The 25,076-nt window shown below is 46.1% G+C and overlaps 1 protein-coding gene across 5 annotated transcripts in view; it reads right to left on the bottom strand.

Annotated features, from left to right (window-relative positions):
* LOC141735527 (zinc finger and BTB domain-containing protein 5-like) overlaps positions 1-19,336 on the bottom strand; it is a 44,754-nt gene extending 25,418 nt beyond the window's left edge. For 2 of the 5 annotated variants that reach the window (XM_074568486.1, XM_074568485.1), the window contains exon 1: positions 1,563-1,819. Coding sequence is in view for 1 of the 5 variants with exons in the window: in XM_074568484.1 (XP_074424585.1) it covers positions 19,221-19,276 (56 nt within the window). In the remaining 4 variants the exon portion in view is untranslated. Of the gene's footprint in view, positions 1-1,562; positions 1,822-19,220 lie in introns of those variants that run through there. The other 3 variants (XR_012584770.1, XM_074568484.1, XM_074568487.1) reach the window with 3 other exon arrangements.
* Between the last annotated feature and the right edge of the window lie 5,740 nt (positions 19,337-25,076).

The raw sequence follows: 25,076 nt of genomic DNA, 5'->3' as shown, positions 1-25,076 counted from the left end.
CTTGGGGTTGTTGTGACCAAAATGCAGGACCCGGCACTTGGCCTTGTTGAACCTCATACAGTTGGCCTTGGCCCATCGATCCAGCCTGTCCAGGTCCCTCTGTAGAGCCTTCCTACCCTCAAGCAGATCAACACTCCCACCTAGTTTGGTGTCATCTGCAAACTTACTGAGGGTGCACTCAGTCCCCTCATCCAGATCACTGATAAAGATATTAAACAAAACCGGCCCCAAAACTGAGCCCTGAGGGACACCACTGGTGACCAGCCACCAAGAGGATTTCACCCCATTAATCCCAACTCTCTGGGCACGGCCATCCAGCCAGTTTTTAGAATCTAGAGTTTTAGACATCTAGAATGCTGTGTCAAGTATTGGGCACCCCAATACGAGAAAGTAATTGATAAAGTGGATCAAATTCAGCAGAGGGCCACCAAGATGTCAGGGGGCTGGAGGACTTGCACTATGAGGAGAGGCTGAGGGAACTGTGCTTGTTCAGCCTGGAGCAAGGAAGGCTGCAGGGGCAACTAATAGCAGCCCCCCAATACCTATGAGGAGGCTATCAAGAAGACAGAGCCAGGCTCTTCACAGTGTTGCATAGTGGGAAGATGACACAATGGGCACAAATTGAAAAAAGCAAGTTTTCCTTGCTGGCTACAAGGAAACTGTTTTTCACCATTAGGACAGTCAAGCAGTGGAACAGGGGCCCTGAGAAGTTGTGCAGTCTCCAGTCTTGGAGGTTTTCAAACCCTGACTAGAGAAAACCCTGAGCAAGCTGGTCTGAATTCAGTGTTGACCCTGTTTTAAGCAGGAGGTTGGACTAGAGACCTCCAGAAGTCCCTTCCGACCTGAATGGTTCTCTTTTTTTTTTTCTTCTAGCCTGAGAAGAGATTTTCTGTAAATTGGAACTGCCAAAAGAAAAGACACCTAAACACAGTGTTGAGTTTGGAAGGCAGCCATTGCATTCTCTTGTTTAGCCTTTTCCCGGTGCCTGCATCAGGAACAATGCGGGGATTTAGCAAAGCAACCTGAGTGCGTTTGTGTCCTGAGCAGGATCAGGCTTTCAAGCTCTGCTGCGTAGACTGCCACCAGCTCCTCGGCAGCAGGTACTGCAGTGGATGAGAGAAAGCGACCAAGGGATCAGCAGCTAGGATTCTAAGCGGCTTGCAGAAGACTGCCACGTGCTGTTGTTATTCTCCCTATTCCTGTCCAGTCCTCGCCTACTCCGCGGCACGGCGGAACGTCTCTCCTGCGGTTCCCACTGAGGAGCGTGTCCCAAGACGCCACTCCCAGTCTGGAGCGCGAGGACGAATTGATGCAGCCCGGCTACCGTACACCACCACTCCCCTGCCGCTTCCGGGTACTCCCCGCCCCCCTCCGCGCCGCTGTGACAGTCTAGGACGCTCATGCTCCAGAGGCAGCAGCGGTCCAGCCCGGCGCGACCTTCACCACCGGCGGGAATCCTTATGAGACAGGAATGAGGGACGAGAGAGGAAGGCCGCACAGGGTGGCCCCGCCACAGTGGAGAGAGATACGAGCAGCAGCACACCCTCTCCCCAGTGACTCACCTGTTGCGTTTTCCATGCCACCTGAAAACACAATTTGGAGATAAAAGCTGCCACTGACGCCGACCAAATTGGACGCTGCATCCACCGCCTCACATTCTCAATGGCGTAGGAAGTGCAGCACAGAAACCCAACTCACGTCAACTACACGTGACCAAGAGAAAGAGCAGCTGGGAGGAGTAAGCCCCACCCCATCTCCCCTTTCCTCAGCTAATCACGGAGCTGCCTGGGTATGGCCTCCCTCCAGAAGGGCTTTGTGGGTGTCATGATCCTCCTCATGCTTGGTGAGCTGTGCTTGTGGAAGGATAAAATACGCTGCGCAACAGCAGCGGGGAGAGAGAGGAGTGAGAAAATGTGAGAGAAACAACCCTGCAGACACCAAGGTCAGTGAAGAAGAAGCGGGAGGAGGTGCTCCAGGCACCGGAGCAGAGATTCCTTGCAGCCCATGGAGGTCCACAGTGGAGCAGATATCCACCCTGCAGCCCGTGGAGGACCCACGCCAGAGCAGGTGGATGTGTCCTGAAGGAAGCTGTGACCCTGTGGGAGATCCCATGCTGGAGCAAGCTCCTGGCAGGAACTGCAGCCTGTGGAGAGGAGCCCACGCAGGAACAGGTTTTCTGTCCCGTGGGGGATCCATGCTGGAGCAGTCCATTCCTGAAGGACTGCACCCCATGGAAAGGACCTGTGCTGGAGTAGTTCTTGAAGAACTGCAGCCCGTGGGAAGGACCCACATTGGAGAAATTTGTGAAGGACTGTATCCTGTGGAAGGGACCCCATATGGGAGAAGTTTGTGAAGGACTGTATCCCGTGTGAGGGACTCCACGCTGGAGCAGGGGAAGAGTGTGAGGATTAAGGAGCCACAGAGATGAAACGTTATGAACTGACTGCAACCCCCATTCCCCATCACCCTGTGCTGCTTGGGGGGGAAGGGGTAGAAGAGTTGGGAGTGAAGCTGAGCCTGGGAAGAAGGGGGGGTGGGGGGAAGGCATTTTTAGATTTGTTCTTATTTCTCATAATCCTGTTCTATTACAATTAATTGACAGTAAATTAAATTAATTTCCCCAAGTCGAGTCTGTTTTGCCCGTGATGGTAATTGGCAAGTAATCTCCCTGTCCTTATCTCTCTCTCTTCTCCAGGCTGAACAGGCCAAGTTCTCTCAGCCTCTCCTTGGATGTCATTCTCCAGCCCCCGACCAGCTTGGTGGCTCTCCGCTAGACTTGTTCTAGTGTGTCACTGTCCTTGTACTGGGGAGCCCAAAACTGGACACAGTACCACAGATGCAATCTCACAGGTGCTGAATAAAGGGAAAGGATCACTTCCCTGGACCTGCTGGCTGCACTTTTGCTAATACAGCTCAAGATGCAGTTGGTCGTCATTGCTGCAAGGGCACACTGCTGACTCATTGTCAACTTGTCCACCAGGACTCCCAGATCCTTTTCTGTGGAGCTGCTTCCCAGACAGTCGGCCTCTGGCTTGTATTGTTGCATAGCGTTATTTCATTCCAGATGCAGGACTTTGGATCTGCTCATATTGAGCTTCATGAGGTTCTGGTCATTCCATTTCTCCAGCCTGTCCAGGTCCCTCTGAATGGCAGCCCTGATCTCCAGCATACTGACCACTCCCCCCAACTCCTCCCAGTTAAAACCTCTCTGGTATGGAGGATGATGGCTGAAATGTAAATATAGAATCATAGAATAGTTTGGGTTGGAAGGGATCTTTAAAGGTCATCTAGTCCAATCCCCCTGCAATGAGCAAGGACATCTTCAACTAGACCAGGTTGCTCAGAGCCCCGTCCAACCTGGCCTTGAATGTTTACAGGGATGGGGCATCTACCATTTCTTTGGGCAATATCTTTCAGTGTTTCACCACTCTCATTGTAAAAAATGTCTTCCTTCTATCTAGTCTAAATTTACCCTCTTTTAGTTTAAAACCATTACTCCTTGTCCTATTGCAACAGACACCACTAAAAAGTCTGTCCCCATCTTTCTTATAAGCCCCCTTTAAGTACTGGAAGGCTGCAATAAGGTCTCCCCAGAGCCTTCTTTTCTCCAGGCTGAACAACCCCAAGTGTCTCAGCTTTTCCTCATAGGGGAGGTGTTCCAGCCCTCTGATCATCTTTGTGGCCCTCCTCTGGACTCACTCCAACAAGTCCATGTCTTTCTTGTACTGGTGGCCCCAGAGCTGGATGCAGTACTCCAGGTGGGGTCTCACGAGAGCAGAGTAGAGGGGAAGAATCACCTCCCTCGATCTGCTGGCCATGCTTCTTTTCATGCAGCCCAGAATACGGTTGGCTTTCTGGTCTGCAAGTGTACAATGTTGGCTCATGTCCAGCTTTTCATCCACCAGTACCCCCAAGTCCTTCTCAACAGAGCTGCTCTCAATCTCTTCATCTCCCAGCCTGTATTGATACCAGGGATTGCCCGAACCCAGGTGCAGGACCCTGCACTTGGCCTTGTTGAACCTCATGAGATTCACATGGGCCCACTTCTCAAGCTTGTCCAGGTCCCTCTGGATGACATCCTGTCCCTCAGGCATGTCAACCACACCACTCAGCTTGGTGTCATCGGCAAGCTTGCTGAGTGTGCACTTGATTCCACTATGTCATTGATGAAGATATTAAACAGTACTGGTCCCAACATGGACCCGAGGGACACCACTTGTCACCGATCTCCATCTGGACATTGAGCCATTGACCACTACCCTCTGGATGTGACCATCCTACCAATTCCTCATCCACCGAACAGTCCACCCATCAAATCCATATCTCTCCAACTTAGAGAGAAGGATGTTTTGAGGGACTGTGTCAAGGGCCTTGCAGAAGTCCAGATAGATGACATCCGTAGCTCTCCCCTTGTCCACTGATGCAGTCACTCCATTGTAGAAAGCCACCAGGTTGGTCAGGCAGGACTTGCCCCTGGTGAAGCCATGCTGGCTGTCTCAAATCACCTCCCTGTCCTCCATGTGCCTTAGCATAGCTTCTAGGAGGATCTGTTCCACGATCTTCCCAGGCACAGAGGTGAGGCTGACAGGGCGGTAGTTCCCAGGGTCCTCCTTTCTACCCTTTTTAAAAATGGGTGCGATGTTTCCCTTTTTCCAGTCACCAGGGATTTCACCTGACTGCCACGACTTTTCAAATATCATGGAGAGTGGCTTGGCAACTACATCAGCCAATTCCCTCAGGACTGTGGAATGCATCTCATGAGGTCCCATAGACTTCTGTATGTTCAGGTTCAAGTGGTCATGGACCTGATCTTCTCTTACAGTGGGAAGGACGTTGCTCCCTCAGTCCCTGCTCTGCGGTCCATCCACTCAAGAGGTGTGGGGAGAGAGGTTGGCAGTGAAGACCAAGGCAAAAAATTTTTTGAGTACCTCAGCCTTCTCCTTGTCCGTTGTTACCAATTTGCCATTCTTGCTCATCAGGGAGGGCACGCTTTCTTTGGCCTTCCTTTTCTGGCTGACATCCCTGTAGAAGCCCTTCTTGTTATTCTCAGCATCCCTTGCCAAGTTCAGCTCCAGCCGCGCCTTGGCCTTCCTGACCTCATCCCTACATAACCAGGCAGCATCCCTATACTCTTTCTGGGATACCTGTCCCTGCTTCCACTGCCTGTGCATTTCTTTCTTGCCCTTTAGTTTGACCAGCAGGTCTTGACTCAGCCATGCTGGTCTCTTGCCTTCCTTTCCTGATTTTCCTACTCCTGAGGATCGAGAGCTCTTGTGCTCCATGGAAAGCATCCTTAAAGATCTGCCAGCTCTGTTCTGTTACCTTGTCCCTGGGGGCAGTTTCGCGGGGGGTCCTATTGACTAATTCCTTGAAGAGCTGTTAGTTTGTTTTCCTAAAATTCAGGGTCCTGACTTTACTCTTCTCCTGACCCATATCCCTCAGGACTGTGAACTCCACCAGTGCATGATCTCTGCAGCCCAGGCTGCCTCCAATCTTGACATCACCAATGAGCTCACTTGCCTTGGTGACCATCAGGTCCAGTATCGCATCCCCTCAGGTAGGGCTGTCTATTACCTGGCTTAAGAAGTTATCATCAAGGCACTCCAGGAACCTCCTGGATTGTCTACAGCTCGCCGTGTTACTTTTCCAGCAGATGTCGGGGTGGTTGAAATCCCCCAGCAGGACAAGAGCCTGCGAGTGCGATGCCTCCTGTAGCTGGAGTAAGAAGGCTTCATCAGTAGGCTCCCCTTGATCAGGCAGCCTGTAATAGACACTAAACACAAGAAGGTTCCCTTGGTTGCCTCGGTCTCTAATTCTTACCCATAGGCTTTCAAACTGCCCATGGCTGTTCTTCAGACAGCTCTTCACACTCTATCCATTTCTTGATGTAGAGGGCAATACCTCCACTCCTCCTTCCTCGCTTGTTTCTTCTGAACAGCCTGTAGCCATCAATAGCCGCACTCCAGTCATGGGTTTCGTCCCACCAAGTTTCAGTAATAGCAACTAGGTCGTAGCTTTCCAGCAGCACGGTAGCTTCCGAGCTCCTCCTGTTTGTTGCCCATGCTGCGTGCATTGGTGTAGAGGCACTTCAGCCGGGCTGTCAGAATTGTCACCTTCTTAGAGGAACACCCCTTAATTCCTTTGAGGTATTTCACCGGTGTTTCCCTCTTGGCTCCTATGACCTCAGGAGCCCCGGCTCATCTCTGTAAGACTTCAAGTGTGCTGCAGTGTAGCCAGCACGTCGCAGAGCTACAGGCTGAGGGCCCTCGCGAGCACCCTGTCCCTCTAACCTTGGCATGTCATCCCACAGCTTGTAACAGGCAACCCTGGTATCATCGCCCTCCCCTTTCAAGCCTAGTTTAAAGCTTTGTTAATGAGCCCCGCTAACTTGTGAGCAAAGACCCTCTTCCCCCTTTCAGAAAGGTGAATCCCATTTGATGCCAGTAAGCCTGGTGCCGTGTAGGCCATCCAATTATCGAAAAACCCAAAATTGTGTCAGTGACATCAGTCACAGAGCCATGTATTGACAGACTGGGCCCATCTGTTTCTTCTAGTGTCGCTGCCCACAACTGGAAGGAGAGAGGAAAAAATAACCTGTGCTCCAGATTCCCTTACCAAGGCCCTGAAGTCTCTTTTGATTTCCCTTGGACCACGCGTTGCGGCTTCATCGCCACCCACATGGAAAAGCAGTAATGGGTAGTAGTCCGAGGGCTGTACCAGGCTAGGAAGTTTCCTGGTGATGTCCTTAACCTGGGCCCCAGGGAGGCAGCAGACTTCCCTAAGAGGAGGGTCTGGCCAACATATTGGACCCTCTGTTCCCTTCAGAAGGGAGTCACCTACGACTATAACCTGCCTTTTCTTCCTCGTGGAGGTGGTTGTGATACACGGGGTAGGCCTTTCTGACCTTGGCAGCACCTCTGGTGTAGATGGACCATCATCCACATCATTTGTTGACTGACCTTCCAAATCCAGAGCCTCATACCTGTTGTATAGAGGCACCTGGGAAGGTGGGGTGGGCAAGGAGGGGGTTTGCCTGCTGCCCTGAGCGTGGACTTGCGTCCATTCACCCCTCTCCTTTAAGCTACTGCCTTCAGCCTGGGGGAGGATACAGCATCTCCTTGATCTTGTTTTTTTTTCTGGTGGCTGTTCCTGTTACTGTCTCAGTGAGGGCAGAGTATGGTTTCATATGGGGAGGCCTGGATGACTGATTATATCACACTGCCACAAAACCACCAAGGCAAGTGCCATGTGCTCGCAATAGTGGAAGTAACCACTGGATGGCTGGAAACATACCCTGTGACCCATGCCACTGCCTGGAACACTATCCTGGACCTTGAAAGTCAAGTCTTATGGCAACATGGCACACCACAAAGAATTGAGTCAGACAACAGGACTTATTTCTGAAACAGCCTCATAGATACCTGGGCCAAAGAGCATGGCATTGAGTGGGTATATCACATCCCCTGTCACGTACCAGCCTCCAGAAAAATAAAACGATACAATGGACAATTAAAAACCTACACTGAGAGCAATGGGTGGTGAGACCTTAAAACATTGAGATACACATTTAGCAAAGGCCATCTGGTTAGTTAATACCAGGAGATCTACCAATCAAGTTGGCCCTGCCCAATCAGAACTTTTACGTGCTGTGGAAGGGGATAAAGCACATGAAGAATATGTTAGGGAAGAGAGTCTGGTTTATTCCTTCCACGGGCAAAGGCAAACCCATCTGTGGGATTGCTTTTGCTCAAGGACCTGGGTGCACTTGGTGGGTGATGCAGAAGGATGGGGAAGTCCAATGTGTACCTCAAGGGGATTTGAGTTTGGGTAAGAACAGCCAATGAATTAAACTGTATGATGTTAATTGCTAATTACCACTATATGTCATCACTACTATGGTTGCTATATGCTTTATCAATGGTATTACATTAAGAATCACCCAAATTAATGAAGAATGAACTTTGATGAAACTGAGTGAAGTGATGGAACCAGAACTGGCTTCAGCAGCTGGTGCCCAGCAACTTCCTTGAGATCGACATCTTCAACCCACAAACCGTGGGCATGGGCCATGCCAGATACACCATCTGCAAGCTCCAGATGCAGCATGCAACAATCCAACACCACACACCATCTCTCCTGCCCTGAAAGACTGTTATGACAGATGAAGCCGAAAGTCATAGACTAAATGAACTCAATGGACATTTTAGAAGGATGGCCCATAGACTAAGGGAATGATATCTGTCTCTGTGTGTGTATATCTATATCTGTCTTAAAGACAGGAAAAGTGGTCATGATTAATTGAAAAGTGTAAGACCTAGGCATGACATAGATGGTATAGAATAAGGGTGGATACTGTCCTGTCATGGTGTCAAAGGCCTTGCTAAAGTCAAGGTATACAACATCCACTGCCTTCCGCTCTTCCACAGTGCCAGACACCTCATTACAGAAAGCAACAAGATGATTCGTCAGGCATGATTTGCCCTTGCTAAAGCCACATTGGCTGCTCCAAATCACCTTGTCTTTCACCTCTTTAGAAATGGTTTCTAAGAGGATTTGCTCCATAATCTTCATGGGAAAAGAGGGTAAGGCTGACTAGCCTGTAGTTCCCTGGATCCTCCTTTTTAACCTTCTTGAAAATGGGAGTGATGTTCGCCCTGTTCCAGCCATCAGGAACCTCCCCCAATTGCCATAACCTTTCAAAGATGATAGACAGTGGCCTCTCAATGACATTGTCCAGCTCCTTCAGCATGCTTGGATTCATCCCATCTGGTCCCATGGACTCGTATATGTCCAATTGGCTTAAGTGCTCCCTAACTCTTTCTTCCTGTACTGTGCTACTGTTTCACTCCCCCAAACCATGCTAGCTGGTTCAGGGACCTGAGAGCAGACCTTACCAGTAAAAACTGAAGCAAAACAAGCACTGAGTAACTTGACTTTTATGATGTCCTTGATCACTAGGTCCCCTGCCCCACTGAGCAATGAGCCCACTGTGAAGAAAAGTACAAACTTAGGTCACTCAACCTTACCCTAGTTTCAGTGAGCTTTCCAAGAACTCAAGGAGGAAAGACACTGAAGCATGAAAGCTCAGCTAGTTACAACAATCTTGCCTGATAACAAACCCATGGAAACTGGTTCTGAGCATGTAGCAGACAAAGGATGAGACAGCCCAGACCACTGTCTCTGATCACGCAGCCACGTGAAGGATCGGCTGACTATAGATAAGCTTAGGACTGTAACTGGGAGATAGCCCGCCTGTATATTCTATATAACCAGTGTGTTACTTATGATTAGGGTCCCTCAGAATTAGGCTGGGGCACCGCATGCACACTGCAGTAAAGAATTTCCCTTTGTAATTCTATACTTAAGGGTGTCTGCATCTCCTTCCTTGGTCGGCGATAAAGAATACTGTGACAGTTTTGGCACCCCAGAAGGGACTTCGCCAACTCACTTGAATCTACCAGCCACGACGATCCCCTGTGAGTCAATGACCCACTGACAGCAAAAGGTGAGTTCACCTGGGGAACTTGAGCGCAGCAGCTGGATGGATCATTTTTTTGCAGTGAGGAGGTGAGAGTTAATAATAATGGGGACCAGACATAGTATAGATAAATGGACACCTTTAGGTGAATTGCTAACCAATTAGTCAAAACCAGATGGAACCCAGGGGTTATCTAAGAAAAAGGCACTGGAACTGCATCAGGATACCTGGCCTGCATTGAGCACCCTTGGAATCGTAAGCCAACAGTGGCCTGAGGTGGGCAATTTTGATTATGATAGGCTGCATTTTTTGCGGTTCGAATTGGTTGAACAGTTCCCAGGGCAAATGCGTTATTGGTATGCTTGGAATAATTATGTCTGGCAATGGAAACTTCCCCCTCCAAACAGGAATAGATCTTGATGTGAGAGTGTGAGGAGGAAGGAGCCACAGAGACAAAATGTTATGAACTGACCGCAACCCCCATTCCCTATCACCCTGGTCTGCTCGGGGAAGTTCAGAGGTAGAAGAGCTAGTAGTGAAGCTGAGCCTGGGAAGAAGGGAGGAGTGGGGGGGAAGGTGTTTTTTAGAGTTGTTCTTATTTCTCATTATCCTGCTCTGTTACAATTAATTGACAGTAAATTAAATTAATTTCCCCAAGTCAAGTCTGTTTTGTCTGTGATGGCAATTCTTAAGTAATCTCCCTGCCCTTATCTTGACCCACAAGCTTTTCATCATATATTCTTCATGTCCTGTTGTGGAGACAGAGTGATAGAACATCTTGGTGGGCACCTTGCAGCCAGCCTAGGTCAACCCACCACAGACATCCCTGGCAAATAGCCAATACTTGGATACATGTCAATATTAACTTTTGGTCTATTAGTTTAAGTTATATATTTTATATATATAATATATTTATATATAACACATATATAAAATGTTATATATTTTTAATATATAATATTTTACAAAAATATTAGAACACTTTTCTACTGCACTTAATGATTGTGCTAGAAATAACACAGCTCAAAAAAAAGTTCCCGTCAAGTCTGAAGCAGATGGTTAAATCCAGATAATAGTCAGCGATAAAAGAACTATTTAAAAATATCCTTTCAATTGTTTTGGGGATTTTTTTTTTAAATAAGCAAGCAGGTGGGAGAGGAGAGTGAACCTTAAGGTTTGTGGTTTGAGTTTGTTGGGATTCTTTTTGTCATTTTCAGTAAGTTACATCACTTCAAAACAAGGAGCTAGATATATCAACAGCTCTAAGGGTGTACTCAGACTGAACATGAACCAGAACTTCTAGAAATAATTTTAACTACCATTTAACTGATATTTAACTGATTTGCTCCATCCAACCAAGGTGGCATGAATGCGCCACCTTCATTTCACCTACAATACTAAGTGACAGGCATTACAGGACTTTTATTTCACGTCCGAAAAATATAGCAAAGCAACAGCTAGTGGCTTTAGTGCCTGACATTAAAGTTTGCACAGTACACTTGCAGTGTTTGCTTAGTGTGGTTTTATGCATAGTTCAACATGTACAAGTTTTCTTCTTTGTTGGAAAGGATGAGTTACCACTTGCCTAAGAATCAGAGGAGATAAACTGCACTGACGAAGTTGTTCCTGGATGCAGCAACCCTCCAATGAAGGATAAGAGTTTTCCATGTGGCTCAGAAAGTGTCTGATGTTTTATCACCATCTGAAGAGTACTGCAAATAGATACTCCAACCCGCTGTGAGACCAACTTACTAGTAAAAAACAATAGTACAGTCTGCTAGCCACAGGAAGCATGTTGAGAGGGTATTCATAAAAAGCATTTTTTTTTAAATAAAGGACATACTTGGTTGTCTGAAACAACCAAAGCCATCTGTGATGGCAGGGTGCATGCCCATCTACTTATATTCTTTGTCTTCTAGCTCACTTATCTCCAACCCTATCATGCACCTCAGTCATAGTATCACACTTGAATATTACACTCTCTTACCATATGTCTTGTTTTCAAGTCCTGCATTTTGATGTGTCTTGCCAGTTAAGGTGTTTCCTGTTATAATTATAACTAGAACATGAAACAGTCTCACGGACTGTGATGCTGAACACTGGTGCTTGCTAATTCTTTGCCAATGCCTTTATCACTTGAGCTTCAAAGTCAGTACTATAACCTTCATATGACTCTCTAGAAAGACCTGACATAAGCTTTTCTAGTCTGTTATATGAAAGCACAATGTTTGCTCGGCATCAGTAGCAAATTGGAAATTAAGTCATTAGATTCCATTCTTAAATTTAGGAAGATCACAAAACATATCTGGATACAAGGAACTAGCTATTCACAAGAGCAGGATATCATGCTTGATAAGCAGCCCTGAGAAGGACTTGGGGGTGCTGGTGGATGAGAAGCTCAACATGAGCCAGCAATGCACGCTTGCAACCCAGAAAGCCAACCGCATCCTGGGTTGCATCAAAAGAACTGTGGCCAGCAGATCAAGAGAGGCGATTCTCCCCCTCTACTCTGCTCTCATGAGACCCCACCTGGAGTACTGTGTCCAGCTCTGGAGCCCTCGGCACAAGAAGGACATGGACCTGTTGGAGCAGGTCCAGCGGAGGGCCACGAAGATGATCAGAGGGCTGGAGCCCCTCTCCTATGAAGACAGGCTGAGAGAGCTGGGGTTGTTCAGCCTGGAGAAGAGAAGGCTCCAGGGAGACCTTATAGCAGTCTTACATATTCTATGAAAAGAAGAAATACAGTTGGGTAGTAACACTGATTTTAGAAGGAGAAAAATCAGGGTATTGTGTATAGATTGCCACACACAACTGGCAATAAAGCCAAAGAAGGTCATAAAAGCATAAGATGCTACCACTGAGCGTTAACCTAATTTACAGCTTCCACATTATCAGCCCAGGAAACTGTCCTTTGGTGTTCATGGTATTCTGGTAGTCTTTGCTATTAGTCATCTTCCCCACAGGAGAGGATCCAACTTTAAAAAAGAAAACTCAGTCATCAGCTTTTCCCATCTCAGAACAATCCTCCATTCATGAATGAAATCATAAATGATGTGTGAAGCTAAAGGTCTGCATGTAAGCATCCAAAGGGAAAGAGCAACCATGGACATCTCAGCATGATGCCTGCCTCAATACAGCATTAATTTCTAAATGTAATAGTTCAACTTAATTGTTTACTGAAAGCTCAAGAATCTTAACAACTCCTCTCAGCCCTCCTTGATTCTGAAGATGCCTTTCTCTACACTTTTAAAACACCACTTGGATGAAACTAGAGACACTTAGTTTAACTCCATATGGGGGAGGGGTGGGGTGTGTGTCTTTTCCCAGAAAAATTTAGATTATCATAACAAATGTCAGTTGTACCACCTGCACAGAGACTACATCAGTTTTCAACACGGGTTTTAAGATCCAAACTAGATCCACATAATGGATTGACACCCTGCCCCATTACCAATATCAGCAGGGTAGACAGACTGTCAACACCCTGCCCCCTGACCTACAGCAGCAACAGCATAGGCAGGTTGCCACCCACATTATCCATGTAAGGTATGATTCTCTCAAATCACTCTGCCATTGGTGGAGCCAAGGGGCAGCGCAACTCTCACCTGCATTCAAAAGGCATTTCCATGGTTGGCTGTTGCTGACAGATGACCTGGACACCAAGTGGCATGGCATCACTTGTGATCCTATGTTTGCTATCAGTGAGTCACCATATGGGCGCATTGTTGCTCATCTTTCCTACTGCCTCAATAAAGCTTTTAGAACATGTTGTCAGACTCCATTAGTGTCTGGACCACATTATTGGTATCGCAAACAGGATAAGAGTCTTTCCAACAACTACTGTAAGCTTTAGGAAAGGAGCAAGTTTGGAGCTTCCCCCCAGTGGGAGGAGGATTTGGTCCAAGATAATTGAACAGATCCCCAGGCTATGAGGGATGAATTTGAACTGTGGCATAAGGCCAGTCATTGCAAACAAGGAAAGGGCAAGGGAGCCTTAATCAGCCTCCTGAGTTGTGCCCTCAGCGTTGCCCAGACTGAAGTTACTGGGCTTCATGGCACCCTCAAACAGGCAGGAGAAGCTAAGCAAGGGGCCAAGAGGGATGAGCATAAGTTAGCCTCCTTGGTTCATCAGGCCCTTGAGGCCTGAAGAGATCATCCCAGTAAAATGGCCCAGGTTAGGGCCACTATCTACAAGGACAACAAGGATGATAATTGGGGCAGGGACATTTTTGGCCATGGACTAAACCCTGACCCCCTTCCCAACCCTATGGGGGAAAGCTGGGTGGAGTGGCTCAGGAGTCTCTGGCACACTGGGGCAGCTCTAACTTACCTCAGTGAAGGGGACCATGGGCTCTGCACACCCTGGCTGCAGGGGCGGGTGCTGTGGCAATGGCTTCTGTGCCCAGCGGTCAGATACAGAGGAATCTTCACCTGGGCAGAGGACAGGGCACCTCCACCAGCCAGACAGAGAGGGACCACCTCAGGCAGCTCCTGCTGGAAACTGGGTTTACCCCTCCCAACAAATTAATAAATTGCTGAATAATGTTTTGTTACAGCTTTTGAATGGCCATCAGCAGGTGGTCCACCCACCCCAAGTCTTGCAGTGCCTCCCAGCAAGCCAGTGTTAACCCCTTAGCATCCCCGCAAGGTACTGCCAGACAACTGGTGGGCAGGTGCCCACTGCCAGATGGAGATCTGCCTCCTAGCCCTGTTTTCTGGCATACCCTTTTTGCTTACTCCGTGTCCTAGCCCCAATTAGAAATTGTCATGAATGACTGGCTCTCAGTCACCCTTGTTATGGACACCGGGGCCCAAATTTCAATGTTAGATCCACAGACCACCCCTTCAGGCTGTCCTAGAAGCAATTTTGGATTTCAGGAAGCGGTAATATCCATGACGAGCCCAGAGCCGCCGACTCAGACTGGCTACTGGACCCATCTGTGTACTGGTTTTGGCTAGGATAGAGTTAGTTTTCTTCTTAGTAGCTTGTATGGTGCTATGTTTTGGATTTGTAATGAAAACAGTATTGATAACACACTGATGTTTTAGCTATTGCTGAACAGTGCTTGCACAGCAACAAGGCATTTCACCCTGCCCCACCAGCAAGTAGGCTGGGGGTGGGGGGCTGACCTTCAGAGTTATGGTGTTTGTCTTCTCAAGTAACCGTTATGTGTAATGAAGCCCCACTTTCCTGGAGATGGCTAAACATCTGCCTGCCAATGGGAAGTAGTGAATGAATTCCTTATTTTGCTTTGCTTATGTGCACAGCTTTTGCTTTACCTATTAATCTGTCTTTCTCTCAAACAATGAGTTTTCTCACTTTTACCCTTCTATTCTCTCCCCTATCCTGCTGGGTGGGGGAGCAAGTGAGCAGCTGTGCAGTGCTCAGCTGCCTACAGGGGTTAAACCACAACAACCTGGAAAAATCCTCCTACTACATTGCATTTGTTTTACTTGTACTACTGTTGGTTCTTCTGTGCAAGAACCAATTTTGAATATGCTGTGGATACTGTTCTTAGGGACAGTCCACCAGAGCCTTGCTGGTTGGGATTAACAATTTGTTAATTCGCACATCTCAGGCGCTGGCAAATGTTAGAAAGGGAACTTATTGTGGGATTTGTACACAACATCCTGCATCTGGCCACCAAGGAATTCCTGTGGTGGGAATACTAGTATTGGTGGAATTGTGGGTCCATGCACCTAAAACTTTTGTCAGATGTTACTCTATTCAGACTAATCTCTCAACCACTGACTACCCGCTGCCACCTCAGTGAAAAACAAATCAGAATTCTACATCCTTCAGAACTTTATGGGCTATGATCCATCCCATGATCAGCTACAAACCATGTGTCAAGGTCCATCTTACACCATGCAAACCTACCATGCCAATATTGACAATTGCCTGAAAGACACCACTCGCTGCAGTGACCCTAGCACAATAGGTGCCCCCGGCCTATACTGGCTGTGCAGCAATCATGCCATGAAAAACAACTCACACAGAGGTGGGAGGGGACCTGCACACTTGGACAAATAGTGCCTGGGATGCATGTTGAAGAAAACCTTGACGCAACCCATGCCCACAATTGCCCTGCAACATCAGCATAGATCAGCCCTTTGGTAGAGCAAAGACCTGTATTTCACCAATTTGCCGAGGTCCTCCTTTCTCAACTAGGGGTCTCTGAGCTGGAGAAAGCAACTGCCAATCTCTCTGCTTCCCTGGAAAAATATAGAAAATGTAACAATAGATGCCATCCAAGCTCTGCAGCAAGAAGTCACTCAAGTATCACAGACTACCATTCAAAACCATCTAGCCTTAGACTACTTGCTGGCTGCACAAGGTGGCATTTGCACAATAGTAAATACTACCTGCTGTGTCTATGTCAACCAAGATCAATGCATTGAGACTGGCCTTAAGAAAATCCAGGCACAACTAAAGCCCTTGTATCAGGTGACAACCAAAAATACTCATTGAGGAATTGGCAAATTGTGATCATGGATTATCTCTTGGTTCCCAGATCTCAGGGTAGTTGTCAAAAGATTTTGGCTGTACCTTTTATAATTAACTTTTTTATTGTCATCATTTATGTTTTGTTCCATATCACTGGATGGGGTTGTAGATTGTGCTGTAAAGTATTTTTCCAGTTGAGGTCAAGCCACTCCCTGACCCAGGTTGGGGGCCACTAGATATAAGCGGATACTAACCCTGAATTGTAATCTCTTTTGCAGCCTCTCTCGTAGCAATTGGTAAGATGCCATAGTAATCACCTCCTGGATACCCACACAACTGATACTTGATAGAGGTAATTCTACAGTACCCATCTCGTGATGCACCAGCTTTTGACCTCTGACTGTGTAACTTATACCCCGCAGGTGTCAGGACACCAACCTCACCTAGCTTATTATATAGCTAATGACGCACCAAAATAACACCCTAGTCTACAACTCTGCATCAAGTGATGATTTGAGAGAATCAAGGGGTGGAAGTGACACCCTGCCCCTTGACCAATATCGGCAGTGTAGATAGACTGCCGACACCCTCCCCCTGACCATCATCGTCAGTGTAGGTAGGATGCAGCCCACATTATTCATATAATGTACAATTCTCTCAAATCACACTACCATTGGTAGAGCCAAGGGGCAGCACAACTCTCACCTACATTCAAAAGGCATTTGCATAATTGACTGTTACTGATGACCCGGACACCAAATGTCCCTGTCAGTCCAATGGAGCCATGGCATTGCTTATGAACCTGTGTTTGCTATCAGTGATTGGGTAAGTCACTGCATGGGCACATTGATGCTCCTCTTTCCTATTGCCTCAATAAAGCTTTGTTTTAGAACATGTTGTCAGACTCCATTACTGTTCGGACCACATGGATTCAAACAGATAATAATGCATTTCATTTGAGACTTACCATGATTATGTGCTTTTGATCTTCTCAAACTCATTTGAATTTAAGTAATTTCAAAAACTCATCTTGTGACAATGACTCAGAACATTAAAAGCTTGTTATACAATCTTTACATCATTCTATTATACAGTTATAGACATTTTAACACGTACTGAGGAATAGAAGAAACAACCAAAGATGTATTTTTCAAATCATGGTTTACCAGTCACACAAGAGCTTTAAGTTAGTGTATGTTCCAATAATTATTTCTGAATGGATGGGAAGAAAAATTTAGTAGCTTTTTTTCCTCAGTTCAAAAATAACAACTTTTCCTCCATTTTTACACCAGTCCACGTTACCTTTGTTTTGTTATTTATCAGTTTACAAAAGAGTACAACAGCAGCAGCATGATTACCAGCTTGACCTTGTTAGCATGAATGAAGCAGTCATGGCTAATCATGTCAACATGACAGAGAGAATACATATTTATAACTGCCAGCTATAATTTGCACAGCTCTTGTATGCTGACAGTATAGATAACATTTCTCCATTTGATTAAACATTATCTTCCACAACATAAACTATTATGAGCAATTCAGTAATGACAAGTACAAAAACGTAGTTCTTCCTAAGGTGTCACAAAAAAACCCCAACACCCCACAACCCAACTTTAAGAATTCCAAATGATGAAACTAATTTTTGGAGGAGAAAGGCTACTTGTTCACCTCTCAGCATATTCAAAAACAGGTGGAGAAACTGAAGAATCAAGTCATAGTTGTTTCAGATTAACTTGGACATTCAAATTTCATGTATAGCTCTAGAAATTCAGGGTTACATCTACATTTCATTCTTGCATAATTACTAAATAGAACTATATCATATATTTAGCACTATATTTTATACAACTATCATCATCTGCAAAGCAAAGAAGTTCTACAGGTTGGGTTTTTTGCACTTCTTTTTATAAGCATGACTTGCTCAGAGTAACACTTTTCAGGAAGTTCTGAAGCAGAGGCAAAATATCAGTTTCAGTTCACTAGTTTCTTTTGGGGGTTGTTTGGTGGGTTTTTTTTTCCCTCTTTTGTTTAAGTGTTAAATGGTATTGAATACTTCACTCTCCCTTGGTTTTGGATTTGCAAGACAACTGATGGTTTGAACATGATAATCTTATACAGCAAGAAAAAAAAAAACCCGCAACCCAAAACTTTGGCTCTACCAAGAAGCCTGAACAAAAACATAAGTATACAATCAAAAACATAAATAAAGCATCTATTGCTTTCTAGGAATTATGTGCTAACCTTCAGTTACTTTTTAACAAATCGCATTTGCCATTATCTAAAGAAGTATTCCTACTTAATTACTTCAGCAGCATTGGCTGAACGGAGATATCTCAGTGTTGCAAGCCTCTCATTCATACAATGCTGTCAAAATGAAATCACTAGATCTTCTCACTGTATAGCACCCAGGTATTTTTCAGTATATGTATTGCTAGGTTATTATGCATGTTATACAATTCACAAAGCCATACTAGTGTGTCAACCTCCTGGAGGTAGTGAGTCTCTCCAGACCACCTGGAGGAAGCGGTGGGTGATGTAGTGGGCAACTCCCTGCTATGGGGCTAAGACACCCACCTCCCAACCTGATCTGTTAGCTAGAGAAGTTTGCTGTTTGCCAGGGGCCTAGATCTAGGATGTTGTGGAGAGACTGTCAAAACTTGTCTGACCCTTTGACAACTTTGGTGTTGCTGATGTCCAAAAAGCTACCTATGAAAGGTGTGTTCATAACTTGCATTCCCCTCGTAAGTCAGAATCTACAAGTTTGCTAAAGATAAATCTTGGAGCTAGGAGCTTTTTCCCCAGTGACCTGTCCTTTCACCTTTTCCCCAGAGGCACACACATGCTTATGAAAGATGCAAGAGCATCACTCCCCTCCCATGCAACTGCTCAGGTGGAAGTTTCATTAAAGCCCATCTGAACTACCATCACACACTCCAAATTGAAGGAACAAAGTGCTACAGAAGACTGCAAGTAAAACAAGGACTTCACAGCAACCCGAGGGAATGCAAGGGGAGGATACCAGAGAACAAGATACAACCCCACTCCCTACCTGATCCTCCTCTGTGTTACCTCCCAGGTCATGCACAGAAGACACACACCCCACTCCCCCTACCGTCAGCTAAATAGACAAATTAACAATAAACCACCCACCGACACTCCCATCCCCTTCACATTTACCAATTCGCGCTCGGGCGTGCGTCCTCGATTCAGACGCGCGCACCACCCCCCACCCCCCCGCACAACACAACCAGCTGCCTCTCACAACTACCACTAGCTGCCGCCCGTCTACCTTACCTGCGATCCCCCAACCCACTTCTCTTTATATCCAGGTGGAAGAATTTCCAGAGCATGAAAAGGGCCAAAACCAGCTATTATTTTCAACCCAAGCAACTCTGTCTCCAGCTCGTTCTAATCCCTCCCCCCTCCCCCCGCAGCCGCCTCACCAGCACCCGGAAATAGCGTCATCGTACCACGATCCACCCAGTGCAGAAGAGCGCAGATGAATAAAAGAAAGCATCAAAATCCGTGGGGATACAAAACCACCAGGCAATCACAGAACCTTATCCACTGCCCTATGGTGCCCTAACACACATGATCAGCCAATCAGTAACGTTACCAGACATTACTGGTACACCCTGGGGGGCTGCTGGAGGTTTATCTATTATCTGCATGTTCTTCCCTTCCTCTTTAGTTGCCGGAAGAAAGTTTGTGAATATCTCTTTTTGGTTCAGTTATTAGCTGCACCCTATTACATTGGAGGTCCTTGGGCAAGGTGACAACTTTTAATGTAGGTGTAGGGGACTTGGGGTGGGCTGGGTCTCCAGAGCAGAAGGGAGCATGTCAACAGCCAGAGCAGGTCAGTACTGCACAAAATGTGGGACCTTCCTTGATATCAGCAGTGCTGCTTAAACCTGCCCTTCTTATGGTGACAATTGGGCTGTAAGCATCTGTGCGTACCAGTTATTGCATGCAACACCCCTCTGGGGTTATATCACCACATGCCAATGGGGTCTAGGCTGTACCTAGGCGATGCAGTGTTTCCCCCCCCCTCCCCCCGGCTACTGGAGATGCTCACCACTTCCTCTGTGCATGGTTGCCTCTGCATCTCAGCAATTTTAAGTAGTTAAAAAATAAAGCTCCATGCAGATTTTCAAGTTCATCTTACTGTACAGCAATGAAAGTGACTATTACACAAAGAAAAGAAAACATGGATTAAGATAAAGATTTCATGCTCCCCTAGGGATCTTGGATATCAGTCCAGAAGGGCTCTGCACCTGACTCAGACTTCCAGTTCCTATTTGCAGATGTGGCTAACACCAGAGGCTTCAGAGATGCAAGACCCCACAATAGGCCGAAGTAGGATTATTTATGCCTCCCAAGCTCAGATACCAAGTTAAATCTCACCCTGATCTCAAAAAGCTGAAAAGTAGCTTGGACCTTGAAACATGCAGTTTAGTAGCCGAAAGGCTACTTATTAGAAATAATGCATGCTATTCATTGCAGTTGTACATGTTATTATATCCATGTATTATCTCTTTCACTTATATAATTTTAAGAATTATACTTGCAAAAATGGTAAGTTTTAAATTATATGTTTATACACATTTATAACAATGTTAAGAAAGAATAATCTTCTAAATGAGAACCAAGTTACATCAAACAATCTCCACTAAGCGCCAATCTATCCCTTCATGCCTTGAATTCAACCAGAGGTGGGATTTAGTCTCCCAGGTCTGTTTCGTCATGACATTACTAACTTGTCTAAGAGTTTGTCTCTGTAGGAATGTTGACCAGAATGGTTACAGTGGAGAAGATACTCCATGTTAGTTCACTGTAAGAAGACTATTCTAAGAAAATTAACATATTCTCCAAGAAAATTATCCTATCTTGGAAGCAGCAAGGCAAATCAGACTACCATTCCCTTTTTTAAATTTTCTTTTGGCAACAGAGTACTTTTCTCCTGGAACAGTGCAGAGCTTATTATTAGTCATCTCATGGGTGTCACAGCAGAAAGCACCTTGGTCAGCATTGATGCAGTGTACTGTTTTTTTGTCCCCAATCCTACTCTTTGGTCCCTTAATGAGGAATAATGGGTTTTAAAGGAAAAATTCACAATTTTTTTAGGATGAATGGTTTTAAAAAGAGTTGTACTGCATTTGTTGATAAATACTTAGGTTTTGCTTTTTAATACTATCAAGGCTGGCAGCCTAATATAAAGTATACTGGTGGGAGTGGGTAGAGGAGGTTGCGACCTACTGGGGAAATCAAAATGAGACAAGGCCCTGAGTAACCTGATCAACATTAGCATTAGCATTGGGGTTAGCCCTGCTTGGTGTGAGAGGTTGGACTAGAGACTTCCAGGGGTCCCTTCCCATCTAAATAATTTTAAGATTCCAAGATGTAAATTGAGTTAGGAAGATTATGGGACTTGTGTTTCCTGGGGTGGAGGTACTGTGTGCATTCATGTGCTCTGAGGGCCCTGTGACAGCCGGAATATTTCCCTGATCATTATTTTCAAGGGTAATTTGATTTCTCTGTTCAACATGCCTCTGGATGTTTTCTTGCCTGTGCCCTCCGGCCCAAACTCTTGTCTCAGCTGGGCTCCCTCCACTTAAAGCCTAGGGGTGCTGCACCCCAACAGCCAAAATGGGTCACTCCTTAGCCATGCAAGGTTCCTGCCGTTGTACTGCTGTCAGGAGCTAAGCATCTGGGAAACAAACCTAAGGTCCACTGAGCAACAGCTCAGAGACTGTGGATTAATACATTCTCACCTCTGTCATGCTCCACTTAGAAAGTGGACAGTAGTATTTTAATCTTTTTTGTCAAGCCAAATAACTATAGAATAAAACAGGGAGGGTTTATAACATTCTCCAAAGATGGACATAGTCAGTAGGGTAGGATTCCAGCCTTCCCAACAAGGCCTCAACCTTTAGCATTCATCCAGATCTTTCTGGTTGTCGTTGCCTTGGTGTTTTGCAGTAGCAGAGAAAATGTCACTGCACTCTGCTGCCTCTGGGCTTCTTCCCCCAAAGCAAAAGGATTATTTCTCTGTTGCATGTCATTGCTGGTATTTGAAAAGTGACTGTGGTGGCCCTTGCAAGGCCAGGCTCTCCCCATCCTTCCCAACAGCATGTTTTTCTTCTTGTTTTGCACAATGATTGACGTTGCCAAGGCCATGAGGTTGAAGGCCTCCAAAACAAAGGAGCCCCTGTGACTTCTGGCCAAGCAGGATCACAACCTGGCCTCATTCTCCCCCTTTCTGTATACAAGCCATCAGGGAGCCAGTGGAATCGCAAAAATATGAGGTAAAATGCCTAAAAAGACTGGGCAGGAATGAAGCTGATTCCCATCCCTTGCTATACCCTCCAAAGGCAGACCATCACCAGGAACTTGTGTCTCTTTGATATGACTTTGTTCAGCATTGGCATGCATTCCATTCAAAACATGCTCTCAGTATTAGGCTGGGATACATGTTCACTTTATTTATTTATTTATTTATTAAATCGCAGAATAGTTTAGGTTGGAAGGGACCTCTGGAGGTTATCTTGTCCCACCCCCCTGCTCAAACAGGGCCACCAAGAGCCAGTTGTCCAGGACCATGTCCAGACGGCTTTTGAATATCTCCAAGGACAGAGACTCCACAACCTCTCTGGGCAACCTGTTCAAGTGCTCAGTCACTCTCACAGTAAAAAAGTGTTTCCTGATGTTCAGATGGAACCTCCTGTGTTTCAGCTTCTGCCTTTTCTCCTGTCACTGGGCAACACTGAAAAGAGCCTGGCTCTGTCTTCTTTTCACCCTCCCTTCAGATATTTATATACATTGATGAGATCCTCCCTGAGCCTTCTCTTCTCCAGGCTGAACAGTCCCAGCTCTCTCAGCCTTTCCTCATAGGAGAGATGCTCCAGTCCCTTAATCATCTTCGTGGCCCTGTGCTGGACTTCCTCTAGTATGTTCATGTCTCTCTCATACTAGGGGAGCCCAGAACTGGACACAGGACTCCAGGTGTGGCCTCACCAGTGATGAGGAGAGTGGAAGGATCACCTCCCTCGACCTGCTGGCAATGCTTTGCCTAATGCAGCTGAGGATGACATTGGCCCTTGCCGCAAGGACACATTGCTGGCTCATGTTCAACTTGGTGTCCGCCAGGACCCCCAGGTCCTTTTCTGCCAGGCTGCTTTCCAGCTGGGTGGCCCCCAGCATACATATATCGAGGCATGGGGTTGTTCCTCCCCAGGAGCAGGACTTGGCACTTTGCCTTGGTGAACTTCATGAGGTTCCTGTCAGCCCATTTCTCCAGACTGTACAGAACCCTCTGGGTGGCAGCACAACCCTCTGGTATATCAGCCACTCCTCCCAGTTTTGTGTCATCAACAAACTTTCTGAGGGTATACTCTGCCCCAGCATCGAGATCATTAATGAAGAAGTTAAACAGGACTGGACCCGATTTTGACCCCTGGGGTACACTGCTAGTTACTAGCTTCCAACTGGACTTCCTTTTGTCACCTATGTACTCGTAGAAGGTCATATTTATATAAATATTTATATAATATATATTAAAAGAAAACTTAACCAAACCCTAAGCAATAGGACCTCTGCCCTTCTTCACTGTTCTGAAGAAGGTGGACATAGGGGAGGCCAGAGTGGGGAGAGTAGTTTGAAACTACAGGTCTTCCACTGAGTATCATCAGGTTGGTTCTGATATCATGAATTTCTGCTAGCTTACAGTCAGATATCACCCAAGCACAAAGGTCTCCCTACTTCTGTTCCTGTTCTTTTGTTCTTAGGCAGGAGAGTCAGCCTGTTTCTTTCCACTGTTCTCTGGGGAACACAGGCTGGACAAACCCATGAATTCAAAAAAATTCCTTGGTGGTACTAACACTGGTGGCATGCAATTACTGAAGTGAAGCATTATTTTTCCAGTTGAATATGAGCCAAAAATACCACTGGTTTTCAATCCCCTTTGCCTGCTGTCAGATTTTACAGAAAGCTCATGATGTGCAAAAGCAATCACAGATGCTCAGAAAAGGAATAGCATGTGTGAGAATGGTACATTTTTACTTGTGACTGTGTAACCTTTCAACTACACACTCCAAAGCTGCAGTAGCATTGTTTCTACCCCTGTAGTTCTCATGCTGTTGTTATCCTGGCCTTGCACCTGTGAATACTGAGATATTGTTATGTCTGTTATGGCAGTTTCACATGGGAAAGAATTGCCACCAGAATGAGAATCACTCCCTGTTCTGCACTGAGGGGTGGGGAGGAGAGGGGAGAAAGAGACGGTGCAGGGATCTTTCTGGATCTCAATAAGAAAGCCCTGACAACAAATGACTTAATAAAATGTCTGTTTTAATAAGACAGAATAAGAAGAGCAATATGGCAGGGGGGTTGGAACTAGATGATCTTTAAGGACCCTTCCAACTCTAACCATTCTATGATTCTATGATAGCAAGTAAATGTTATGGCCAAATAATGCCAAAACCACAACAGTCCCTTCAGATGCTGAGAACCCCTTGTTTATGCAGTATCAGATAGAGCCTGAATGGCTTTCCCATGGTATGTTATGCAGATTCTGTCCATGGAGGGAAGGTCCTCCTTTTTGGTCAGTCCAGCTGTTATATAATTTTCTTACAAGAAAACAACTCTATTCATAAAGGAACTTCTTGTTGCAATTTTAGATAAAGGCAAGGACACACAGGTGGCATAATCCCTGGCACCAAGTGGGAGCTGACTGCGGGTTTCTCTGTTAGAATGAGCTGGCTGAGTTTATCCTGTGTCCAAGGGATTTGTGCAGCGCAACACAGGCCTAAAGGCAGCACTGTGTGCAGCACAGTGCAGCACAGTACAGGCCTGGGCCTACCTCAGTTAACAGTTATGTGGATCATTAACTCCTCAAAGCACAGCAGTTTTCTGGTCAGGATCACTACACCACTGCCACCTCCAATCCCTTGGTTGTAGCTTTTGGTTTACGTTGGGGGGGGAAGACTTACTGAATAGCAAGAGAGATATAGTCATTCAAATAGCTGTTAAGTGTTAAGGATGTTATGAAAGGGAAAGAGAGAGATGCAGACAGAGAAGGGGCAGAGACTGATAGAAAGGAGAGAGAGAGAGACACGGAAGACACGGAAAAAGACAGAGCCAGAGACCAAGAGA

Source organism: Larus michahellis, chromosome W (assembly GCF_964199755.1).
Source record: "Larus michahellis chromosome W, bLarMic1.1, whole genome shotgun sequence".
In the NCBI taxonomy this organism is placed as follows: domain Eukaryota; kingdom Metazoa; phylum Chordata; class Aves; order Charadriiformes; family Laridae; genus Larus; species Larus michahellis.
The sequence above is the reverse complement of the archived record's forward strand: the minus strand, read 5'-3'. Positions and strand labels throughout refer to the sequence as shown.